This window comes from Perca flavescens, chromosome 23 (assembly GCF_004354835.1).
Source record: "Perca flavescens isolate YP-PL-M2 chromosome 23, PFLA_1.0, whole genome shotgun sequence".
In the NCBI taxonomy this organism is placed as follows: Eukaryota; Metazoa; Chordata; class Actinopteri; order Perciformes; family Percidae; genus Perca; species Perca flavescens.
In genome coordinates, this window is record NC_041353.1 from 16,803,988 (window position 1) to 16,824,822 (window position 20,835).

General features: G+C 42.4%; 1 protein-coding gene across 1 annotated transcript; it reads left to right on the forward strand.

The window, feature by feature from the left end:
• The first annotated feature begins 6,930 nt into the window (after positions 1-6,930).
• pim3 (Pim-3 proto-oncogene, serine/threonine kinase) lies at positions 6,931-11,918 on the forward strand. Its single transcript, XM_028570423.1, has 6 exons — positions 6,931-7,422; positions 7,649-7,758; positions 7,918-7,968; positions 8,146-8,509; positions 9,418-9,594; positions 10,066-11,918. The coding sequence occupies exons 1-6, from the start codon at positions 7,335-7,337 to the stop codon at positions 10,272-10,274; spliced, it is 999 nt and encodes a 332-aa protein (XP_028426224.1). The 5' UTR covers positions 6,931-7,334; the 3' UTR covers positions 10,275-11,918.
• The last annotated feature ends 8,917 nt before the right edge of the window (positions 11,919-20,835 follow it).

Here is a 20,835-nt window from a genome sequence, read left to right on the forward strand (position 1 = left end):
GATTGAAAAAGCAAAATTAGCGGATTTCATTTTTGAATAGGTCACAATCAAAATAGTACTAGTAGACATAGGTTTCTTCACGGGTACAGCAATCTCTATGGTTTCTACAGTGTTCACCAAATTCAATTACGCCTTTTTATCACCTTTTTCATACGCATAAAATGCAATGAAATACCTTTTGGAATGGTCTGGTTAAAGACTGAATATCAGGCCTACAATTATTTATTAAGTGCACAGATTTATTAATATTCATACCACATTTTTGTCAGTATAGCTGCAATAATTATATATTGTATATATAAAATATGATATTCTGTCATATAAATAAAAAATTCTAAATAAATCAACGTGACATGAACCGAAATAATTTTTGCAGAAAATTGGTGGATTAATCAATTACAAATTGCAGATGTCCCAAATCTCTTATTTGTGTTTGCATTTCATATAATGCATACACAATTATTATTATTATTATTATTATTATTATTATTATTATTATTATTATTATTATTTCCAAATGCAGTGATTAGAAGATTTTATTTACAGTATAAAATATTTGCAGTTCATTTGCTGTGACCTGATCATAATATTACATTCTCCTCTCGCATTGTGGTTCTGGTTGGCCCTTGAATATTTCCTTCAGTGTCAGACGTGGGTCAAACCTCTTCTTTGGACCATACCAAAACATTCTAATCAGAAAATACAAAAACACTAAGGACATTGCCCTGATATTGAACTCAAACCACCAAAAAAATGCTCATCTTTTCATCCACACCATGACCTTTGCGATTGGTACATGTTTTAGAATGGAAAATCAGTGGTGGGGAAAAAAAAGATAATGGCCTTTACCTGGATTCAGCTTATTAGAGTGAAAAAGTAACTAGCTCTTATATTTAGAACATGCAGGGTACAATGAGAGGTCCCTTGGACCATCTTTTGCCCTGCTGCCCTCCGCTTCCAGGGTCGTGGTCCCTGGGGGATTTAAGGCTTTGGTCTCAGTATCCTCTTAAAACAGGGATGTGGCAGTTAAATGGATCAAGTCACTGGAGGGAAGTGGAGCACTTAGCTGAAACTTTCATGTATACAGTATGAGGACGGTATATACGGCAGCTCTGCCGCTGAGGATTAACCACCAACCCAGCTGCTTGGCGGGGGAAGGTTCTCTATAACGATTTGAGCAATAGACTTGGAAAGTGATTATTGACTGGTAAACAACAATCTCTTTATAAAGGTTTAAATGCCTTTATTGTCATTCACAGAGAAATTAAATTTGTCATCTTCATTTAACCCTATAGGCCTACATGGGAGCAGCGGGCAAACGCCTGGGGACAAACTCCAGCCTTTTTGCCTGTGCCTTTTGGTCATGGGGCAGTTACAGGAGAACTAAAACGTATGTGTTTTTGGTCCCCGAACCAAGGATAAAACCCAGTACTGAGCAGTGCATACTTCTTGTGAGGCGACGGTGCTAACCACTGAGCCACCGTGACGCCCTATCCTAATAAGTACCCTCTTACCCTAATTAGAATAAGAGGAGAAAACTCCATTCAGAATGTAAACCATGTATGTCAACTGTCAAGGAAAACTTGCATTGTCGCTTTGATAGCTCAAATTGCATCCATATGGTCGCTTAAGGAGATCCCCATTAGAGGGATGCAGTGAAAATATAGCACCTGTTTTCAATTTATACATCTAAACTGTGCTAATCTTTCCTACTGCAAAATGTTTTACTACCTCAGTTCTAAATTTTGGCAGCTTGCCAGCCTTTTTACATGGTATACACAAAGACCAACCAAAACCCACAACCTGAGCTATCGCAATAAAAGCTTGTTCCTATCCAAATGATCAAATGGGATTTGTTTTTATGAAATTTCCCACACTAGGCCTGCGGCCTGTTCTGTCCCCTCCTGCACTACTTACACGTTCGCACATAAACACTCACCATGTGCACACAGATGATAGAGAGCTCAGATACCAATGAGCTATGCTAATATGGATGTTTTCATGATGAAAAGTGCCAGTATAAAATAAGCTTGGCAGCAGACAGTGTGTGTGTGCATACAAGTACTTGAGTGGTTTCTTGTGTGCAGCGTGTGTGTGTGTGTGTGTGTGTGTGTGTGTGTGTGTGTGTGTGTGTGTGTGTGTGTGTGTGTGTGTGTGAAGGTGTGAGGGAACAGTTATCCAATGTGGCTGCCAGATTAGGAGTGTGACCAGTTGACCTGACATTGTTACATAATGCTGAGTCCAGACAGTAATCCATTCAGTGGCCTGGTCTGCATGCAGCACACATGCCTTAACCTGTCCTGGACAAGGTTAGTACAAGTGACAAGAGTGCTGTCTCTCAAAGGAACATTTAGAAAATGTATTTAGGCCTATATATGTATATTCTTACTGTGTTTTACTATTTTACTGCTGGTGACTGCATCTAGGTATCCCACTAAATACCTGGGGTCTCAATTATAAAACTGTGCGTAAGATCCTTACTAAAAGTGTACGTACACCCCCCCAAAAAAAAAATCAGATTTATAAAACCGCGCGTACACACATCTGTAAGCAATGTTCCCTTTATAAATCACAGATTACCCACAAGTGTGCATACGTGAATCAGCCTCTTATCCCGCCCTGTACACGCCCATTTTTAACCATAAAAAGTCAATGCAAAGTACCCCATGAATGCTAATAAGTATGTCAATGACCCTGGCAGTTGTTCTTTTATTAAGTCAAATCATGACGACTGGCGGGGGAACAGCAAAAAACTTCTCGGACGTTCAGGAATTGCTGCAAATTGAATTATAATTTCGGCCTCTTCTCGCACAGTGTAGGGAAACCTGATCTATGGACTACGTATATTAATAATACCGTCCAAAACGGCAGGCATTACGGCACTCGGGGACAGCTTCGATATACCAGACCTATATGATGAGATTTAACAGAACTATACATTAAATCCAAACAAACCTTAGTGATAAAGTTGAAGATTATATATAATATTTATTTTTAAAAAAAACACTTAGTTGTCTACCATTTCCCTCTGGAAACAGCCAGTTGCCCCCAGAGTGGCGAGGACCTGAAGTTGGACCGGGATGGACCGGGATGGCATGGATCCGGCGCATTGCCCTCTCTACTGGACCCAATTCAGTACATAGATCCAAGAGTGCAGCTTTAGGGAATGGTCCCTGAAGTCTCTTTCTCTCCTGATTCTTCCATTGGCGTAGTCCTACTGCAGGGCCAGCAGTGCCATCATGCAGCATTACGTACGGGGGTCACCGCAGTATTTATATGTTTAGAACAATTAAAGTGATTGATAACACCTTGTCAAAATCACAGCATCAACTAGTGGTATTTATTCACTTTTTGTAATGTGATCTCTCTTTTTTTTTACCTTGTTTATTTATTCAGGGAACTTCCACTCAGAGAAAGCTTCTCTTTTGCAGGAACGCCCTGATCACATTCGCACAGTTACGCACAGTTACACACATTCACACGTAGAAGCTGCCCAGTACGACCAGTCTGATCTGCTGAGCAGTTGAGTTTAAGATAAATCTGAGTTCCCCAGCCAGATTTATCTTGTTGCTCCAGGGATTTAACCGACGACCTCCCGGTCATAAGATCGCTTCTCTAACCTTTAGACCACCACTGCCTGTTTGCATGAAATTCTAGATAATCTACAGTCTTTTTACAAGGTAATCCTTGATCTTTACAAACATGCCAGCAGAATATAATACATGTATATCCTGCACACATGTTGAAGAATCTTAACCCCAGAACGACGCACGACAAATTCAGGCCCCCAGATTTCCTTGGCAGAGAGCACCAGCTGGATCGATTTCAATCGGCGGCTTACCAAAATGATGTGGCTGCCACCGGACTAGCATGACGGGGCTAAAAATAACCTTGGCTGACCCCAAGGCTCTGATCTGGTCACGTACCCTCTAGTGTGTCTGGTTTAATGTGTCCCCAATGAAAACCATCAAATTACAGATGCAAACGCAGCCGGACCCCTCATCAAAACTATTTCAGCTCGCTGACACAGTTTACTAAGGCAGTAATTAGAGCAAAGGAAAATGGGAAGCATCCCAGGCACGCGGAGAAAAAGAGAGACAAGGGCAAAGAAATGAAGAAAAAGAAGAGAGAACGAGCAGGGTGGACAGTGACAGCTCATCAGCGGGCCACAAGCCATTTTTTTTTTTTTTTTTTGTTGCTCCCTCCCTTCAGCATTTCCTCTACATCCACGGATCAAAGGATTGGTGAACATAAATAAAAACCCTGACGATGATTTCCCATGAGAGCTGCAAACAAGTGCATAGCACGCGTTCAAGTGAAGCCACGGCAAAACAGCTGTGTGCGTCTGCTGGAACGCCTGGTTGGCCAACTGTCTGACTGCCTCACTTTGCTGCTCAACTGGTTCACACCACCAAGAGAGGAAAATGATTACAATCGGGAATACTTCAGAACTGGACTGGTCCTTGTCTGGGTCAAAGTCTTGTAGAACCTGGATTTATCTGCACATTATACACTCAAATACTTTGGATGACAGGATTGTGGGATCCATACTGTGTGTTAAATGCATTATGTAGAGTGTGTGTGTAAAGGTGCGTTATCAGAAAAGGTTGCCTTATGGTGCCACGCAGGGGGGCTTGTCTGTGAGGGAGGAGTGCTGATGATTATTATTTTTATCCATCCATGATGGTATCTTTTTCCTATCCAAGATCGTGTGATGGCTGGAACCTGTCCCAGCATGCACTAGGTGAAAGGCAGTAAACACCCTGGACAGGACAACAAATCTATCACGGGGCTGACACTCTATATCATTCCAGCCGCTGCACCTCCGCCCTATCCACTCCACCTTCATTTGCACACTTGCACGACGGACAAAACATACTGAGGGCTATCCTGCATTATTATTTTGGTACACATGTTGCATCTGTTGGAGATCAGGTGGAGAATGGAGTACATATTCTTTTTCATATACTTTTCTCTGCGATACAGAGTGCCCCTCCTCAGCTGCGAGTGTGACCTCACGTTAACTGACACACTGTATACAGAAGTGCAAATGAGGAGAGACTGGTTTTAGTTAGGAGTCATAGAAATAAAACCTAATTCAAGCTGATAACTGTAAGCAATTGATTATTTTCCAATTCATACGTACACTCATGATCACAGAATGAACATGCAGGAGAGGTGGAAGGTTTTTCTGCAGGGAATACGCCGTTGCTAACACATAATCCAATAAACCATTGAACTCTTTGTCATTTATGTAAATGTTTTATAAGATTAAAGTAAATCAACCCTGGAGGTTCTTCCATTTGCCCCTGCGCAATCTGCATGTACATAGCAGTATATCCCTTAAAATGCAAATACTACCTTTATGGGAACACAAAGCTTTGCGACATACAGTGTTGTTATGTTGGAAAATAGCAAAAGCCATGCACAAATGTGTTGATAGCATGCATTTTCTCAACTTGTATGAGTGACAAAGTACTAGAAACATGAAGCAGTGTAAATTATTACGCGGTAATTCCAGAGCAGCACTGCCGATTAGCCTACAGGCTGTTACTCTGCTCTCATCTGCAGCCTGCATGTGTACATTTACATAACTTTGCAGTCGGCAGGCCTATAGAAAGATAAGGTTCCCTGGAACTCTCTGATGCTTCACAAACACACACACACACACACACACACTCACGCAGGTTATCAGAGGTAGCAGAAGATAAAAAGTGTAGAGTTCACAGAGAGCCAAGGTCATGTCAAATGTTTAACAGTAAAACTGGAATATCTACCTCCTGAAATGGGACAGCTGGCTTCACAAACTTTGGCCATCTGATTGTGTTTCCATGTGCTACTTTGTTTTCATACTCATGTATCATCATTCAAATACTGCCATTTGCATTTTCATCCTTGGACAATCATTCATTTTTGACACATGCAGCAACATGCTCTTCTGGAAGCCTCATTAAGTTATTGTTGGTCTTATTTAGCTATTTTTTTTTTATATTTATAACATTTATAATAAATGTTATTTATTAGTTCAGAAACTTTAAAAAGTTATTTTTAAGTCAGATTTTGGTATATTTAGTGCTTTTGTCATATGTTGTTTATCTTTAACTCATTGTTATTGCTGCCCTCTCTTGGCTAGGATGCTAGTAAAAAAAAAATCTCAATGAGGCTTGGTCAAAAATATATAATTAACTGTCATCTCTGTCTTATGCATGAACTCTAATTTTTTTTATCTTTAAATATTTGTTGGTCTCAAATGTATGACAATAACAGTCAAACCTCATAACACTGGAATGAGATATATATGTAAGGCAAACAAAAGGTAAACTAGGTACTCAATTTATAACTGAAAACAACTTGAAAGAGGTAATCAGTAGTTTGTGGTGAATTACACTACAAACTGAATTTACACTCCAAACATGAATTATCTTGTTCTCTCTCTCTCTCTCTCTCTCTCTCTCTCTCTCTCTCTCTCTCTCTCTCTCTCTCTCTCTCTCTCTCTCTCTCTCTCTCTGCAGAGCTGCGGAAGAAAAGGGAGGGGGAAATGTAACTCAGAATTGCCGCCACGTGCGCTCAAATGCCTGCTTTATTATAATAACTGTTTCTGGATTGGTCCAGATACGAAAAGCGGTATTTATATACGAGATCTAATTGGTCGAAGCCTCCGAGTCCATAATGAACACAGCGCAAAAGGTTCCAGACAAGGGATTCTTGGGCGTCTCGTACTATGAGAAAGTAGTGCACGGTGAAAATGATTATTTCGATGATTTATTTCTAATAAAAGTACGATAATATTACAATACGTACCCAGTGGTTTCATGTGGATGTGTATATAGTGAAAAGTGGCAAATTTGCGCTGGAATTAAGCGAACGTGTCGACTTGTATTGGTGGCGGAGGGATATCACTATCCCACTGCGCGTCAAAATATTGGCTCGGGAAGACCGCGCCAAAGCTCAGACAGCGGCCACTCTTCAGGACAATAACACACTGCGGAGGACCTTTAAACACGTTCTGCTGTCGGCTACGGCTATAATACAGATCGAAGTGTCCGTGATTTTTGTTACTTGAGAGGACTGTTTTCGTTTCTTGTGCTTGAGTCGAGACACAGAAGTCAAATTTCATGCGGCTTTTCGGGAAACGGTATACCATTTCACGGTCGTGAGACGACTTTGACGGGTGCGGTGCAGCGGACTTGGTGCACTGCTGGATTGGATATATTATTCGCTTGAAGCCAAGACGGTACACCCCACCATTCTGCGCCTGAATTCACTCCTCTGCTGGTTCTTCTGACTCTGAACGGGTGTATCGGGATCGTCTTCGCCGGCTTTTCAGCGGGAATATGTTGTTGTCAAAGTTTGGTTCATTTTCGCACATTTGCAATCCTTCAAGTATGGACCATCTACCAGTGAAAATACAGCTCCAGTCGGGTAGGTTGCCGTTACTGAACGTTACTTTGTCACCACATATACAGCGGATTTAATATAAAACAACTGATAAATGCTATGAGAAACGTACGTTAGCTATATTTACTACTGTCGATTAATTTAAACTACTCATGCAGCTGAGCTAGTGCAGCCAGTAAACGATAACAACCTGAACTGGCACTAAGCGGTGGTTGGTTACCTTTTTAACATTCTTCACTTTTACTTGCAGTTAAAGTGGAAAAGGAGTCCTTCGAAAAGGTTTACCAAGTGGGATCCGTGCTGGGCAGCGGAGGATTTGGAACAGTGTACGCCGGCAGCCGGATCTCTGATGGCGCACCGGTAAGAATATGCACAGGGATCGGGGTCTATGTTTTGATCTTGCATGTGCCGCCATGAAAGCCGGGCGGTCCTTGTTCGCCACCAGGAAATACAATGCAACTTCCACGATATTTAAAGCATTTGCTCACGATTCATTTCGTCTTTATTGTGTTATTTCAGGTGGCTGTGAAACACGTTGCAAAGGAGAGGGTGACCGAGTGGGGAACAATTGTAAGTAGTCATCCCCGATCTGTTTTGTTTTGGTTCCCCTCCACACCCCACCCCCCACCCCTCTTCCTCCCCGCCTGCTGCTTGGGTGGAGGAGTTGTGATGTTAAAGGCAGAATAATGGCTGTGCATTATTTCAACGTTTTTGTTTTTATTATAAATTCTCCTTCATGTGTTACAGAACGGGGCTATGGTGCCTTTGGAGATCCTGCTGCTAAAGAAGGTCAGCTCGTCGTTTCGCGGAGTTATCAAATTGCTGGACTATTACGAGCGGCCGGACGGTTGGCTGATCGTTATGGAGAGGCCGGAGCTCGTCAAAGACCTTTTCGACTATATCACCGAGAAGGGCGCCCTGGACGAGGACACGGCTCAGGGATTTTTCCGCCAGGTTCTGGAGGCGGTCAGACACTGCTACAGCTGCGGCGTAGTACACAGAGACATCAAAGATGAAAACCTGCTGGTGGATCTACGCACCGGGGAGCTCAAGCTTATTGACTTTGGCTCAGGGGCGATTCTCAAGGACACCGTCTACACCGATTTCGATGGTAAGCAGCAGCAGCAGCCGCCACCACCCCACTAGTACATTGATCGCTATTCTAAAACGTTACAATGCGCGATGTGTAATTTGTTGTTATGAATACATATCCGTGTGGGCTGGGTTGTATTTGCCCTTGATGCTCCGCTGTGCTATATTCAGAGACGGAGGCGTTCACGAGGCTGTGACGCGTTTTTGGTCGAGGGTTTTCCTCGCCCAGGGTCTCGCGGCTGTAAATCGATGCTGCCAAATGACAAGCGTCCAGGGTTTTATCGGGCTGTATGACGCGCATGTTATGGATTGATAGATATGACTCACCGTTTATTAATCTTATTGGTGGCAGTTTCTTTTTTTTTTTTTTTTTTTTTTTTTTTTTTATAAATGTCTGATTCATCCTCGTCTTGTGAGATGGAGTGCACTGTTGTGTGTTCGGTTGTTATTTTTGTTGGTAATGCTTGAGTAACAGTCGCAGTTTGTGGGTATTAGGTCAGTGCCACGTAACATCTGTTTGTTGTGAAACCCGAGTCGGCGGTTCACGTGATGGGCTCACATTGCCTTTTTTTTTTTTTTTTTTTTTTGGTATCCAAGTTTCTCCTTCCAAGAGGGAGGGAGGGGGGAGAGTGAGTGAGGAGACGCAGGCAGGTCACGCAGTTTGTTTTATGGCTAAAAGGAAGATTGAAAGCATTTCTACTATGACTCAGCCATTTTAGACACAGCCACATTCATTTAGTTTCATTCGGTCTCTTTGCTCTTCCCATATTTTGAGCACCAATGCCCCTTTTTTTTATATTATATTCTTATATCTCATCCAAACCTATAAAAACTTATTTTTCACAGCGCCCTACTATATTTCAAAACAGATGCCCTGATCATCACTCACACCTCCACATTTTTTCTCTTTCCCTATTTTTGTTTTAGGTACAAGAGTGTACAGCCCACCAGAGTGGATCCGCTTCCATAGATACCATGGTCGCTCGGCGACGGTGTGGTCGCTAGGAGTGCTGCTGTATGACATGGTGTGCGGAGACATCCCCTTTGAGCAGGACGAGGAGATTCTCCGAGGGAGACTGTACTTCAGGAGGAGGGTTTCAGCCGGTAAGTCAGCCACAACAACGCACATAACATAGGAGTTGACTCTGTTGCCCTCTAGCCACGGTAACTGGTACAGCCCTAAATCCACCTCCTGGTTTAACTATATTATGAATTTGATGTACACAGGAGTGATACCTCACAATCCTAATGGATTACCTGCTGAAATGGCTGGCAGATTTATGATTGTTAACTGAAATTGAGATTTCAACTGTTATGATTTCCCTCGGTGCACTTTGTGTAACAGCCCCGGTATCCCTAGGGAGGTAACTCCAATTAAAGGTTGCGTGTTCTCATTCTATTGGCTGTCTGTGCCGCCTACATACTAGAATATTGTAGATTCATACAAACTTGAGTCATATGCAGTGCAGCCACATACAGTACAGGGGAAGAAAAGAAAAAAAAAACACTTGGTAATTTCTCTCTTTGAGTTCAGAGCCTCTTATACTCATCATTGTTTGTCTCCTTCTTCATCAGAGTGCCAGCAGCTGATCAAATGGTGCCTGGCCCTGCGGCCTTCAGACCGGCCTACACTGGAGCAGATTTGCGACCACCCTTGGATGAGGGCGACGACGACCGAGTCACCCAAGTCACAAGAGGAGCCCGTCACCACCAGTGAGATCCGCCTCAGGACCATCGACACAGACTCTTCGTCAAGTACGAGCTCGAGCAAGGAGAGCCTCTGAGGACGGCTCTGTTGGACCCAAAAAGACTTTCTGGGGAAAGAAGGGGTGTTAGCTGGAGGGGGGTGATATGGACTCGAGGCCGGAAAGCCTGTAGCCCAACAGTGGCTGGGCACTTGACTCAGCTGCTCCAGCAAGAAAAATGTACTTTAATTTTTCTCTTTTGTCCGGAATTTCTAATTTATTACCATTTGTTCTTCCTTATCTTATTTTCCCCATCCTCCTATTTTTATTTTTTTTTCCAGTTGATAATACTTGTTTCCTATATGGGAACTTTTTTTTTTTTTTTTTTTTTTTTTTTTGGCGGTCTTGCCAGCACTATTTATTCTCCCCTTCCCCCTTTTTTAACTTTATTTTACTCGTTTTGTTACTAGGCTGGTATATGCAGCTGGCAAGGCCCTCCTATTCAAACATGGCTGCTCTCATAGAGCTTGGAGAAAACCTTTTTTTTTTTTTAAAATGTTTTAATTTTGATTTTGTAGTGCCTTTTTTGTTTTCTTTTTTCGGAAAGCTGCTTTTCTGGGGGGCTTTCATTAACAACTCTGTTTTTTGGGTTTGCCCGTGGCCTGGTGGGTAAGTTGCCTGTGCTCTGATGGAATGGGGGAGGAGGTTGCTCCTCTCCATCACTGTAAGCCAACAACCCACAGCCAAGAGGCTAAGATAGCATTATATGGAGAGAAAGAGGTGGGGGCTCTTCCTGACAATGGAATACTTGAAAAACACTCGACTCAACTGTGTGTCGCTCTCTTTAACGCTGCTCAATCACTCTATAGCCTGAACAGGTGTTTGGAAACTGGATCCTGTCTTTTCTGAATGTCTACAAAATGTCAACACACGTACCCCCCCCATTCCCCCCTCCCATCCCCACACCACACACACCTTTTTCTCTCCCTCTTATCCCATGCCTGTTGCAGGGTGTGTGGCCCTCTTGACTTTTCTTTTTTGCCTCCCGCCATCTCACTGCTTGACACTACATGGCCCCCGCCCCTGGCCTCCCTCAGGGTTTGGGGTGTGAAATGCACAATCAATGCAATATTCATGGACTCAATTATGTATTTTTGTTTTCAACAAATATTGTACAGCGTGTATTTTTTTTTCCTTTTTGTGTGTACATTATTTTTCCTCCCCGTTTGCATTTAAGTTATTTGTAAACATGTAGACATTCCACACTCTGTGGCTATTTATTTATTTATTGTCTATGCTTAAAATCCCCTCTAAATTTATTTGCATATTCTACTCTGCCTTTGGTTTGCATTCCTATAACTTATTTTTACATTTCGCCATTTTTTTTTTTTTTTTTTTTTTTAGATGTGGAGAATGCACTGAAGCAGTTGTCGATGTAAAGCAGAATAAAACAAGTTTACTTCAATTTGAAAAGAGCATTTGAATGTTATTTAACTACTTTAAAAAGTCTGTTGGTAATGTTGAATTGCTAATTATCAGAGAAGTCCATCTGGTGTTTGTACTGTCAAGATTAATTTTGAATTCTATGGAAAGCTAAACTACGGCTGGAACAGCTTTGGTAGTTGTCACACAGCCTCATATTGGAGACCTTTCAGTGTGACTTGTGGCTGTGAAGGATGGATATTGCTATTTTTTGATACAAAAGTTTCAATTAAACTCCCATTTTTTTATGTACAGAAATAAGTCTGGTGTCTTGGTCATTTTGAACATGGTATGTTGTAGTTACACACGTTTTTTAATCCATAACATTTGGTATGATCAACACACGCACACACGGTATCGCACGATTCATTACGTTCTTTATGGAACACGTTTACCTCATATTTTAGAGATATAGCACCATATTAGTTTGTAAATTAAGTCCTAACATCTTGCACACACCTTAACTAAAGCTATAGTGCGTAGTTTCTGTCGCCCCCATGAGGAATTCTAAGTAATGACAACAACACTGTCGGTGCGTCCATGTGATACAAGCCTTCTGTGATCGCTCGCAGCCCCCCACCCCTCCTCCACGCAGTTGTTAGTAGCCAAGGAGGACACGGAGGATTAGGAAAAAAAACATTGACTCTTCAGAAGAGGTCATTATTTTCTCTTGAGTTTCTGCGCACGAAAGTCACCGGACGACAATCTTCTGAGCATAGGTACTGAGAAATACAGAGTTTTATGGAGCTGATAGTCTTAATTAGCTTTGTAAGCAACTTATTATGTCATTAGCTGGATGACAACCTGCAGCAACCACAGGGCTAATAAGACACAGATGTGTCTTTGAGAGCCGAGGGGAGGAAGGGACGGAGTGATGCTGTCATGACAGAGGAAAAGAGGGAGATTGGGGTGTTATGCATCGTCACACACATACAGCCTCTAAAATATAATGCAACAGTTGCTTTTCTGTGTTAAGCCTCCTGCTTTCCTACCTACAGTACAATAACACGAGTCATTCTGATGCAGGAAGGCTGTAAGTAACAGGCTGATGACATAGTGTCTGTGCATGTGCGTGAGCAGTTTTTTTTTTAGGAGTGAGTTGGGTGTTTTTTCTTTTTTTCCTGGTGAGGTGCTGCCCCCTGTGGTGGGTCAGTGTCATTAGCTTTCACCTGTAATACTTTTCCACTGATTATAGTTAAAACAGCTATTGATTACTTCCGTAAAACCTCTTTCATGATTATGCCTGTAATGTTGGGTCTGTATTCAAATGTTTTATTTCTACAAGATAGACGCAGACAGACATAAATGGATGGAAACTAAACCACTCATGAAAACCACACTCTTCAGACCTCACACCTAAAATCCTTATCCCTGTGTGTATGAAAAAAAAAAAAAAGTATATCAACAGCTCATCCAGACACCCACACATGTCAAATTATACTTAACTGGCTGCTTCTAATTCTAATCCTGCATTTGACAGCTGGTCCTTAAATCTTCTCAGGGATCTAATTCACGATCATCGAAGACAATGATTTATATGCTTGGGGGAAAACAAAGACTTTTCTTAATTACCATTTCAAATATTCATCTGGAGAGGGATGAAACACACAGAGACTGTTTCACCTCAGAAATTCCAGGTATCCCCTCAAATACTGAGCCATTTCTACTCCTGCTCCATCGAGAGCATCCTGACTTCCTAGGGAACATCACTGCCTGGTACGGAAAAAAGCAACTAACCAATTGCCTAAAGGATATTTACACTAGGCGTTGCAAGAAAAAGGCTGAGAGAATCATTTAAGATCCAAAAGTCTTTTCTCCGTGTTGAGGCCGGGTAGAAGGTACAAGGAAACATCAGGCGAGTACTGAGAGGCTCTGGAGGAGCTTCTAGTGAAGAGCCCCCCTCAAAGTAATCATCTAATTCACAAATAGCCTAGACCGTATATTAATTCTATACCTAAAATAGAAGTATTTTATACTGAGTAAAGCGCTGCAAAGCAAACATAGTAAACACTGAGTAAATACTTGTATTTCCCACAATGTTGAACTGTTGAACATCCTGTGATGCTGTAAAACTGTAAATAAAACTTGAACCAGGATAACTCAGCTTCCAGTGAGGGAATGGGGGAAGACTACAGCCAAAGACGTCTCTTTTAATCAATCTTAAACTCAATCTCCAACAAGCACCCCTGAGCATGATCGCTGGTGTCAGTCTCAATACATTGACAGCTGTGTTTCTATGTGCAGCCCCGATAGTCTATTGTCTTTGTGTCTCCAGGCTTTTTTTGACATGCAAATGACCCCGCAACTTGTCTTCATCAGAATGCCTTCTGCTCAGACTAAAGACTATATCGAGATCTCTCTCACCAGCGTAGGGCATATGTCACACTGTTGTCTCCTTCGTTTGAAGTCTGATCCCACAGGCTGGTTATATCATCCATCACTGACAATTAGTTAGACTCTGTAAAGATCCCACTGCTTTGTAGCCATCTATTAAAAGATCAAATGGTATGAGTTAAGGGAACATAGGTATCTTAGTGTCCAAAACATTCAAAAGAAAAACATAATTTTGAGGAATTTAATCAACAGCTGGTCTGTTGCCAATTCCAGCTCTCATTGCTGCGGAGCAATTGCTAACCTTTAAAGGAATAGCTATCACGTCTGCACGCTAAATATGAAGCTAGAGCTTGCAGGCGGTGAGCTTAGCTTAGCATAAAGATTGGAAGTAGGAGGGGGGAAAGTTAGATCTACCTATCAGCATCTATAAAGCTCACTAATAAAAACGTTATATTATTTATTTTATTCATACAAGGCTCCCACCACCCCCCACCCCCTTTTCCCAGTGTTTAAGCTAAGCTAATGAGAGTGGTATCATTCTTCTGATCTAACGCATGGCAAGAAGGCAAAATTTATTTCCCAACTTTTTTTTCACAGTTCACAGTGTAATTATGCAACTTCTTTAAAATGTGGATCTGTGAAACAAGCATCAGTGCTGCTAGACAGTTATGGTTGGGTGAGGTGGCGAGTTGGAGGTGTAAAGAAAGACTTTTTGTGTAAATTTGAAGAGAATTGTGTCGGCGGTATTAAATATTTTGAATTTGGGGTTCTTGGTTATGCATTCAATGATTGCGATTGTGTATTTTTGTAATGTAAACCCTTCAGTTGAAGCTGTGTTCAGAGCTTTTCTCTCTGTAGTCTCTGAACAAAAGTGTTGGCACGTCAAGGCACTCAGTGGTGGCCGTCATAGGTGACAACTCGACAGACACAGAGGAAGATGCCAGATGGACTCTGGGCCCGAGGGCCCCGATGGGCACAGATGGGTGGGTGGGTGGCACCCACACAGGCAGCACAGGCGGCAGCGCCAGCACAAAGACAGGGGAAAGAAGAGAGAGATCACACCACCAGTGATACTACACTTCACAGTACTTCTCTCACTGTGCGTGTGCCCATGCATCGGACCTTTTGATTAAGGACATGGTCATTTGAATGCATGAGTTTGCATAAGTGCATGCTGCTGAATGTGTGCATGTACGTACACGCGTATGTCTCTGTTCTCGAGTCTGTGCATGTTCGTTCTCACGCAAGCATACACTACAAGTAGCAAATATATCCCGTGATTCATTTCCTCTGTGGAAAAACTGCAGATCTTTAAGGTTTTTAAATATATTCCAGTCTGTCAACTCGTCAGCATCAGCGTACAAGCAGACCATACACACAAAATGAGAACATCACAGCTTTGCTAGCTGGATACGTGGTTAAACGTAATTTGCTCTTACAAGTGTATCGCCGTGTGTATTTTGTCCATAGCAAATCCCCGCCAATCAGTCCCAAAACGTCCCAGTTAGAGAGTAAATGCCGTAAACATATTCTTTATAAATCTTTACAATTATTCCCTGAAAGAACCAAGCAGGCCTGTCTTGTTGCACGATCCAAAATTTCTTAAAAACTAGCCATTTATAGCGTGTAGCTAGTTGTTTGCCGAAGAAATCGGAGTTAGACAACGCGCCGGATGTTCCGGCGATTATCCTGGAAATGAACGCTGATTGATCCAGATTATATTTACAGTGACACATCTTAGCATCACTTGCTTTGACGGTCGCTATTTCTGACCGCTGTGTACCTAAGCTACCTAACGTGGTTACCAAAGACAACCAACCCCCAGCCGTGGCGTAACTGCACATTTAACGGGGTTTTAAATATGGTGATTTTCAAGTGTATGGCTTCATTTTTAAAATGAAAAGTGGCTAATGTTAATTTTTTTTTATTATTTTTTTTTATTGTGGTGTGGTGAAACATTAGAAAATGCACAGTAACCATGCGGTAGAAAAATTGAAATAAATCTTGTGCCTGTGTCTTGTTGCCTTGAACTGTGTGTTTATGTACTTGTGTTGTGTATATGTTTTTGTTGTTAGCCCTCAGGGTTGCAGGACGCCTGGCTGCCCACCCTGGAGGCCTCCTGCTCTCTGTTACCCAGAGCAGAGCCTCCACAGGGACTTTCCACTGGTCTGGCGCAGTGTTTATTGAACACTGTGCCACTGCCAGAGAGGAGTACCTGGCTGCCAGTCTGGTGGGAACCTGCTTCCGTCACCAAGCACCGTGAAGGAACTCATTGTTCTAGATCGACAGGACAAGCTGTACCCATAAGGGTAGAGTGTGTTTTAATAGAGACAAAAAGAAACATGCAGAGACATCAGACAGGCAAACACACACACACACTCACTCACACACACACACACACACACACACACACACACACACACACACACAAGCACATGAATAGATCCCTGAGATTAAATAGAAGCAGGGCTACAAACCCTCAATCGTTGCTGCCGTTGCCAAGCTCCCAAACAACAACAACAACAACTGCACATCTCAGCAGGTGAACTGAGGCGACTGCAACAGCTTAATTGTCCCAAGTCAGAACAAATTGTCCATCATGTCTAATTGTGAGTGTTTGTGAGAGACTGAAAAGTGGCCGGGAAGGCGGGGGGGGGGAGGGAGGGGGATGAGAGGGGAAAACAAAAAGTGAGAGGAAGGTGAGAATAAAGGAAGGATTACAGGGGATGAAAGAGAGCGATAGAGATCTTAATCGTTAGTCTTTTTACAAGCGTGTAACGCGATCAAAGGAGTCCTTGACCTGGTGCTCATTTTTGCCCTGTGGCTGTTATCTATTTCTCCTGTATTATGTATCCTGGGAAAATATTAGTCCAAACACAACCTTTCTTTTTGTACCGCAGCGTGTTGTTCTTCCTTTGTAGTTTCTCGTTGATACGTTGTTGAGAAACATATATTGTTAAGAGGAAATTACTAAAAAGATGATATGATATGAAAATATCACAGTATAATGACAAAAGGTTTTCTCGTTCTAATGGCAGTTTGTGAGAGGTGTTGTTCTCATGATGAAAGCAATACACTGCTGTATTGTTGGACAGTATTTCTGTAGTTTTCCCTTTGGAAGATAGTAATATGAAACTATTTTCCGAACCCTCTCTGTTTAATGAAAATACTGATCCATGCTGCAGTACTACCTGGCCCTGGATTCACCCTGTGGTAAAGATCTAAAGAAATACAGGGCCCTTCTACAGGTAATAAACCCACCTGAAAGCCCCTGTCATGTCAGTTGATATTGTGTTTTAATATCTCTACAACTATTTTATACAGACATTTCTGGTTCCCAGATAATGGATTATATTGATTTTGGTGATCCCTTGACTTTTTTTGCTAGGGAACCCTGATTTTTCCTTGTTAGTGAAATATCTAAATAACTATTGTAAAGATAGTAGTCCATATCCACGACGTTCCACTTCCGGGATTGTTCAGGTGCCGCCGGAAATTCCGCCGGATGTCTTTTATTTCGGCCCGGATGTCCGTCACCTTCCGCTTTCTTTGTGTTGATATTTTAAACTCTGGTTCGATTTATGTGGACTATGTTAAACCTATTCTCAGATCTCTGCAGGGTAAATCCAGACAGCTAGCTAGACTATCTGTCCAATCTGAGTTTCCTGTTGCACGACTAAAACAGCAGCAAGCAGGTTGGCTGATGCAGAGCGGAGTGGGCGGGTTTCGGTTAGGGTTTGACCAGGTCCTGGATGTATGCTGGGGCTGATCCGTTCGTGGCCCTGTGTGTAAGTACTAGTGTCTTGAAGCGGATGCGGGCAGCTATTGGTAGCCAGTGCTGAGAGCACGGGAGCGGTGTAGTGTGAGAGAACTTGGGGAGGTTGAAGACAAGTCAAGCTGCTGCGTTCTGAATGAGTTGCAGGGGCCGGATGGCACATGCAGGCAGGCCAATCAGGAGGGAGTTGCAGTAGTCTAGACTAGAGATGTTCCGCTACCGATACCAGTATCGGTATCAGCTCCGATACTGCCTAAAATGCTGGTATCGGTATCGGGAAGTACTGGAGTTTATGCACCGATTCAATACCACGTAATAAAGCCCTAAAGAAAATCTACGTTAAAGTAGTTTACTTAGGTTCTTTTTCCGTTATAACCGAACTGGAGAATAAAAGAAAGTTCTATGACATTCATTTTTTGTGTTTGTTCATGTTTTACAAAGAGTTTAACCTGAGCCAGACAGCAAAGATAGAAATCATATAACATCCATACAGGGATAGTAGTATACAGTTGTTAAAACATAATAAAATATATGACACACTGGTATCGGCCGATACGCAAATTCAGCTATCGGAATCGGAATCGGTATCGGGAAGCAAAAAATGGTATCGGGCCATCTCTAGTCTAGACGTGAGATCACTAGTACCCCATTTACTCGTACATGGTTATTTTGAAAAACGGAGACATTTCCCTTCGTTTGTGCCCTTCGTTTACACACAAACTGAGAATTTGCCTCTGAAAACGAGTCTTTCTAAAAACTCCGCAAACTTTGTTTGCACGTTTTCATGTAAACTGAGACAAACGGAGGTTTAGGCAGCCGAGGAAGCGAGGAAGAGAAGAGAGATGAAGTGATTCATTGCTGTTGTTGCTATTTTCGGGATTCTGATTGGCTAACGTGGGCTTGAGCTTCTCGTTACACTGCCACCTACAGGTTTGGCGTGCTCTTGACGGCATATATACACGGGTACGTGTAAACAAACACTTTTCTGAAAACTGACAGATGTCCACAATGTCATTTTTGAAAACGGAGAGGTTGAAATGTCCGTTTATGAAAATAGCCGGCCAAGTATAAACGTAGCATAGAGCCTGAATCAGAACCTGAGCCACCTTCTGCGATGTTATGCAGCATGTATCTACGCGCTTTATAAGGACAACGCACATTAATCAACATTTCTGTAAATGTACCAGTGTTGGCTAAATTTCAACTGTAGTCCTTCATCATCATCAGGTTTCAATTTGTCCAATACTTTTTGGTTTACGACCAGATAGATATCTGCAAAACTATAACGTCCCGGCCAACCTCAGCAGTCAAGTGGCTGACATGGGAGGGTCGTCAGCTGATTCAGCTCACCTGGGACCCACACAGGCGTTTTCAGTTAATCTGATGTGATGTGTGTGATTGATTGATGTATATGCTGATGGGGGGTGTTGCACCTTCAACACTTCCATAAGCAGAAGTACAGCAGAACCAAGAGTGTGAGCTTATAGCGACCAGACTGGAGTGTTTCCTTTTTGGCACAATGCATGGTGGGATAGGCTCCAACCCCCTGTGCCCTTATAATAAACAGGTGAAGAGAGTGAATGACTGAACGTTCTCATGGGTGAGAGCGCTGCAGGACTCCCTGTCAGTCAGGTTTTGTTACAGGACTTCAGCGTTCCCATGAAGTCAAGGCAAACATGGCCCCTGCGGATATCAAAAAGGCATTGATGGAGAGAGCACAGATTTTGTATGCAGTGTCTATGGAAGTGTAAAAAAAAACAAAAACGGATGAGTGACTGCATTCTGAGGTGTCTTTTTGTTCCTTTGTGGATATCTGGTGTCAGCTGCTCTTGGTATGCTTTCGTAGCTCAGGGCACTGAGGACACGAGGGGTTTCAAAGTTCAGGAACTAAGTGGAAAACTGGAATGTAGCATTTCAAGCCAACTTTAAAGCTGCTCTAATCAATATTTGTGTATTAAAAATGGATCAGGTGATTTTGTGTAATTTGAAAGCTGTCACATGAGACATATCTGAGTCTGATGGGACCTTTACAGCTCCAAAATGGTTTAAAAAATTAAATTTTTCCAAGTACAGTACAGTTCAAAAGTTATTTGGTCAAGCTTTTACAGCAGGCATGTGCCTGAATGTGCAGCTAGTGCTGTAGATTATTGCATTATATTGCAAGAGAAAATTGCATGGGTTTTATGTAGCTATAACAAGAAGGCCCTTTAACTTTAATTAAATGGAACAAAGCAGAAATGGGACCACAAGGACTATGGTATTCAAGTAAAAAGCAGCATAACTGGCTTTGGTTGCTGCATAGTCAAATATTTGCCAGCAGTTTGACAACCTTGATTTTGGCTTTTGTTTGACTTGTGTTGAATTATATTTTCATCCTTAGACAACTGTGGCAACAGGACAAGATCCTGTTCATTTGAATATGTAGATGACCACACAGGACATCCTTAAGCGTGGGCCTCCGTAAATACGCTACGAGCATGCACGGAGACGTTAATGCTCAAGGCATTGTTATTCTCCAAAACACCAGAGAGGGTGTACCAAAAAAATAATCTATGAAAAAAGCAAGAAGTATTAGAGAAGAAGAGAGCGATGTAAAAGAAAGCAGGCTGCCTGGCAACAATGGTAAACACAGACGTACCGCCAAACATTACATCAGTCTACTTTAATGGTTAACGTGGCTGTCGTTTATCTCCAAACCGAAATTACTGTCTGCCTTTAACACTGTTAAGAACAATCTTTCCGTGAGACCGTTCTTTTAGCTTTGACAAAGCAATCTCTCGTTTTTCCACACTCTCCAGCAAAATGTTTCTTCTTTTCCCAGTGTGGTGTCTCCCTCTGACCACATATTTGTGGCTATGGATGAACTGAAAGCACAGCGCGGCGAGGTGAACAACCACGCAGCGCGACAACACGCAGGGCCTTGACACTGGAAACGACAGACGGTGTGACATCATTTTATGGCTGGCACACCTCGCGCCAGGTACACCACGGCGACCATAAACCTAGTGTTACAGTTGAAGCTGCACTTGATGTTTTGGCCACTGGGGGCAGCGGAACAAGCTGTATCAC

What these genes read in the sequence shown, in the direction of transcription:
- pim3 (XM_028570423.1), top strand. Translation starts at nt 7,335, where the DNA reads ATGTTGTTGTCAAAGTTTGGTTCATTTTCGCACATTTGCAATCCTTCA. An exon ending in GGATCTCTGATGGCGCACCG is followed by an intron (nt 7,759 to 7,917) that starts GTAAGAATATGC and finishes GTGTTATTTCAG; the next exon opens with GTGGCTGTGAAACACGTTGC. An exon ending in CGTCTACACCGATTTCGATG is followed by an intron (nt 8,510 to 9,417) that starts GTAAGCAGCAGC and finishes TTTTTGTTTTAG; the next exon opens with GTACAAGAGTGTACAGCCCA.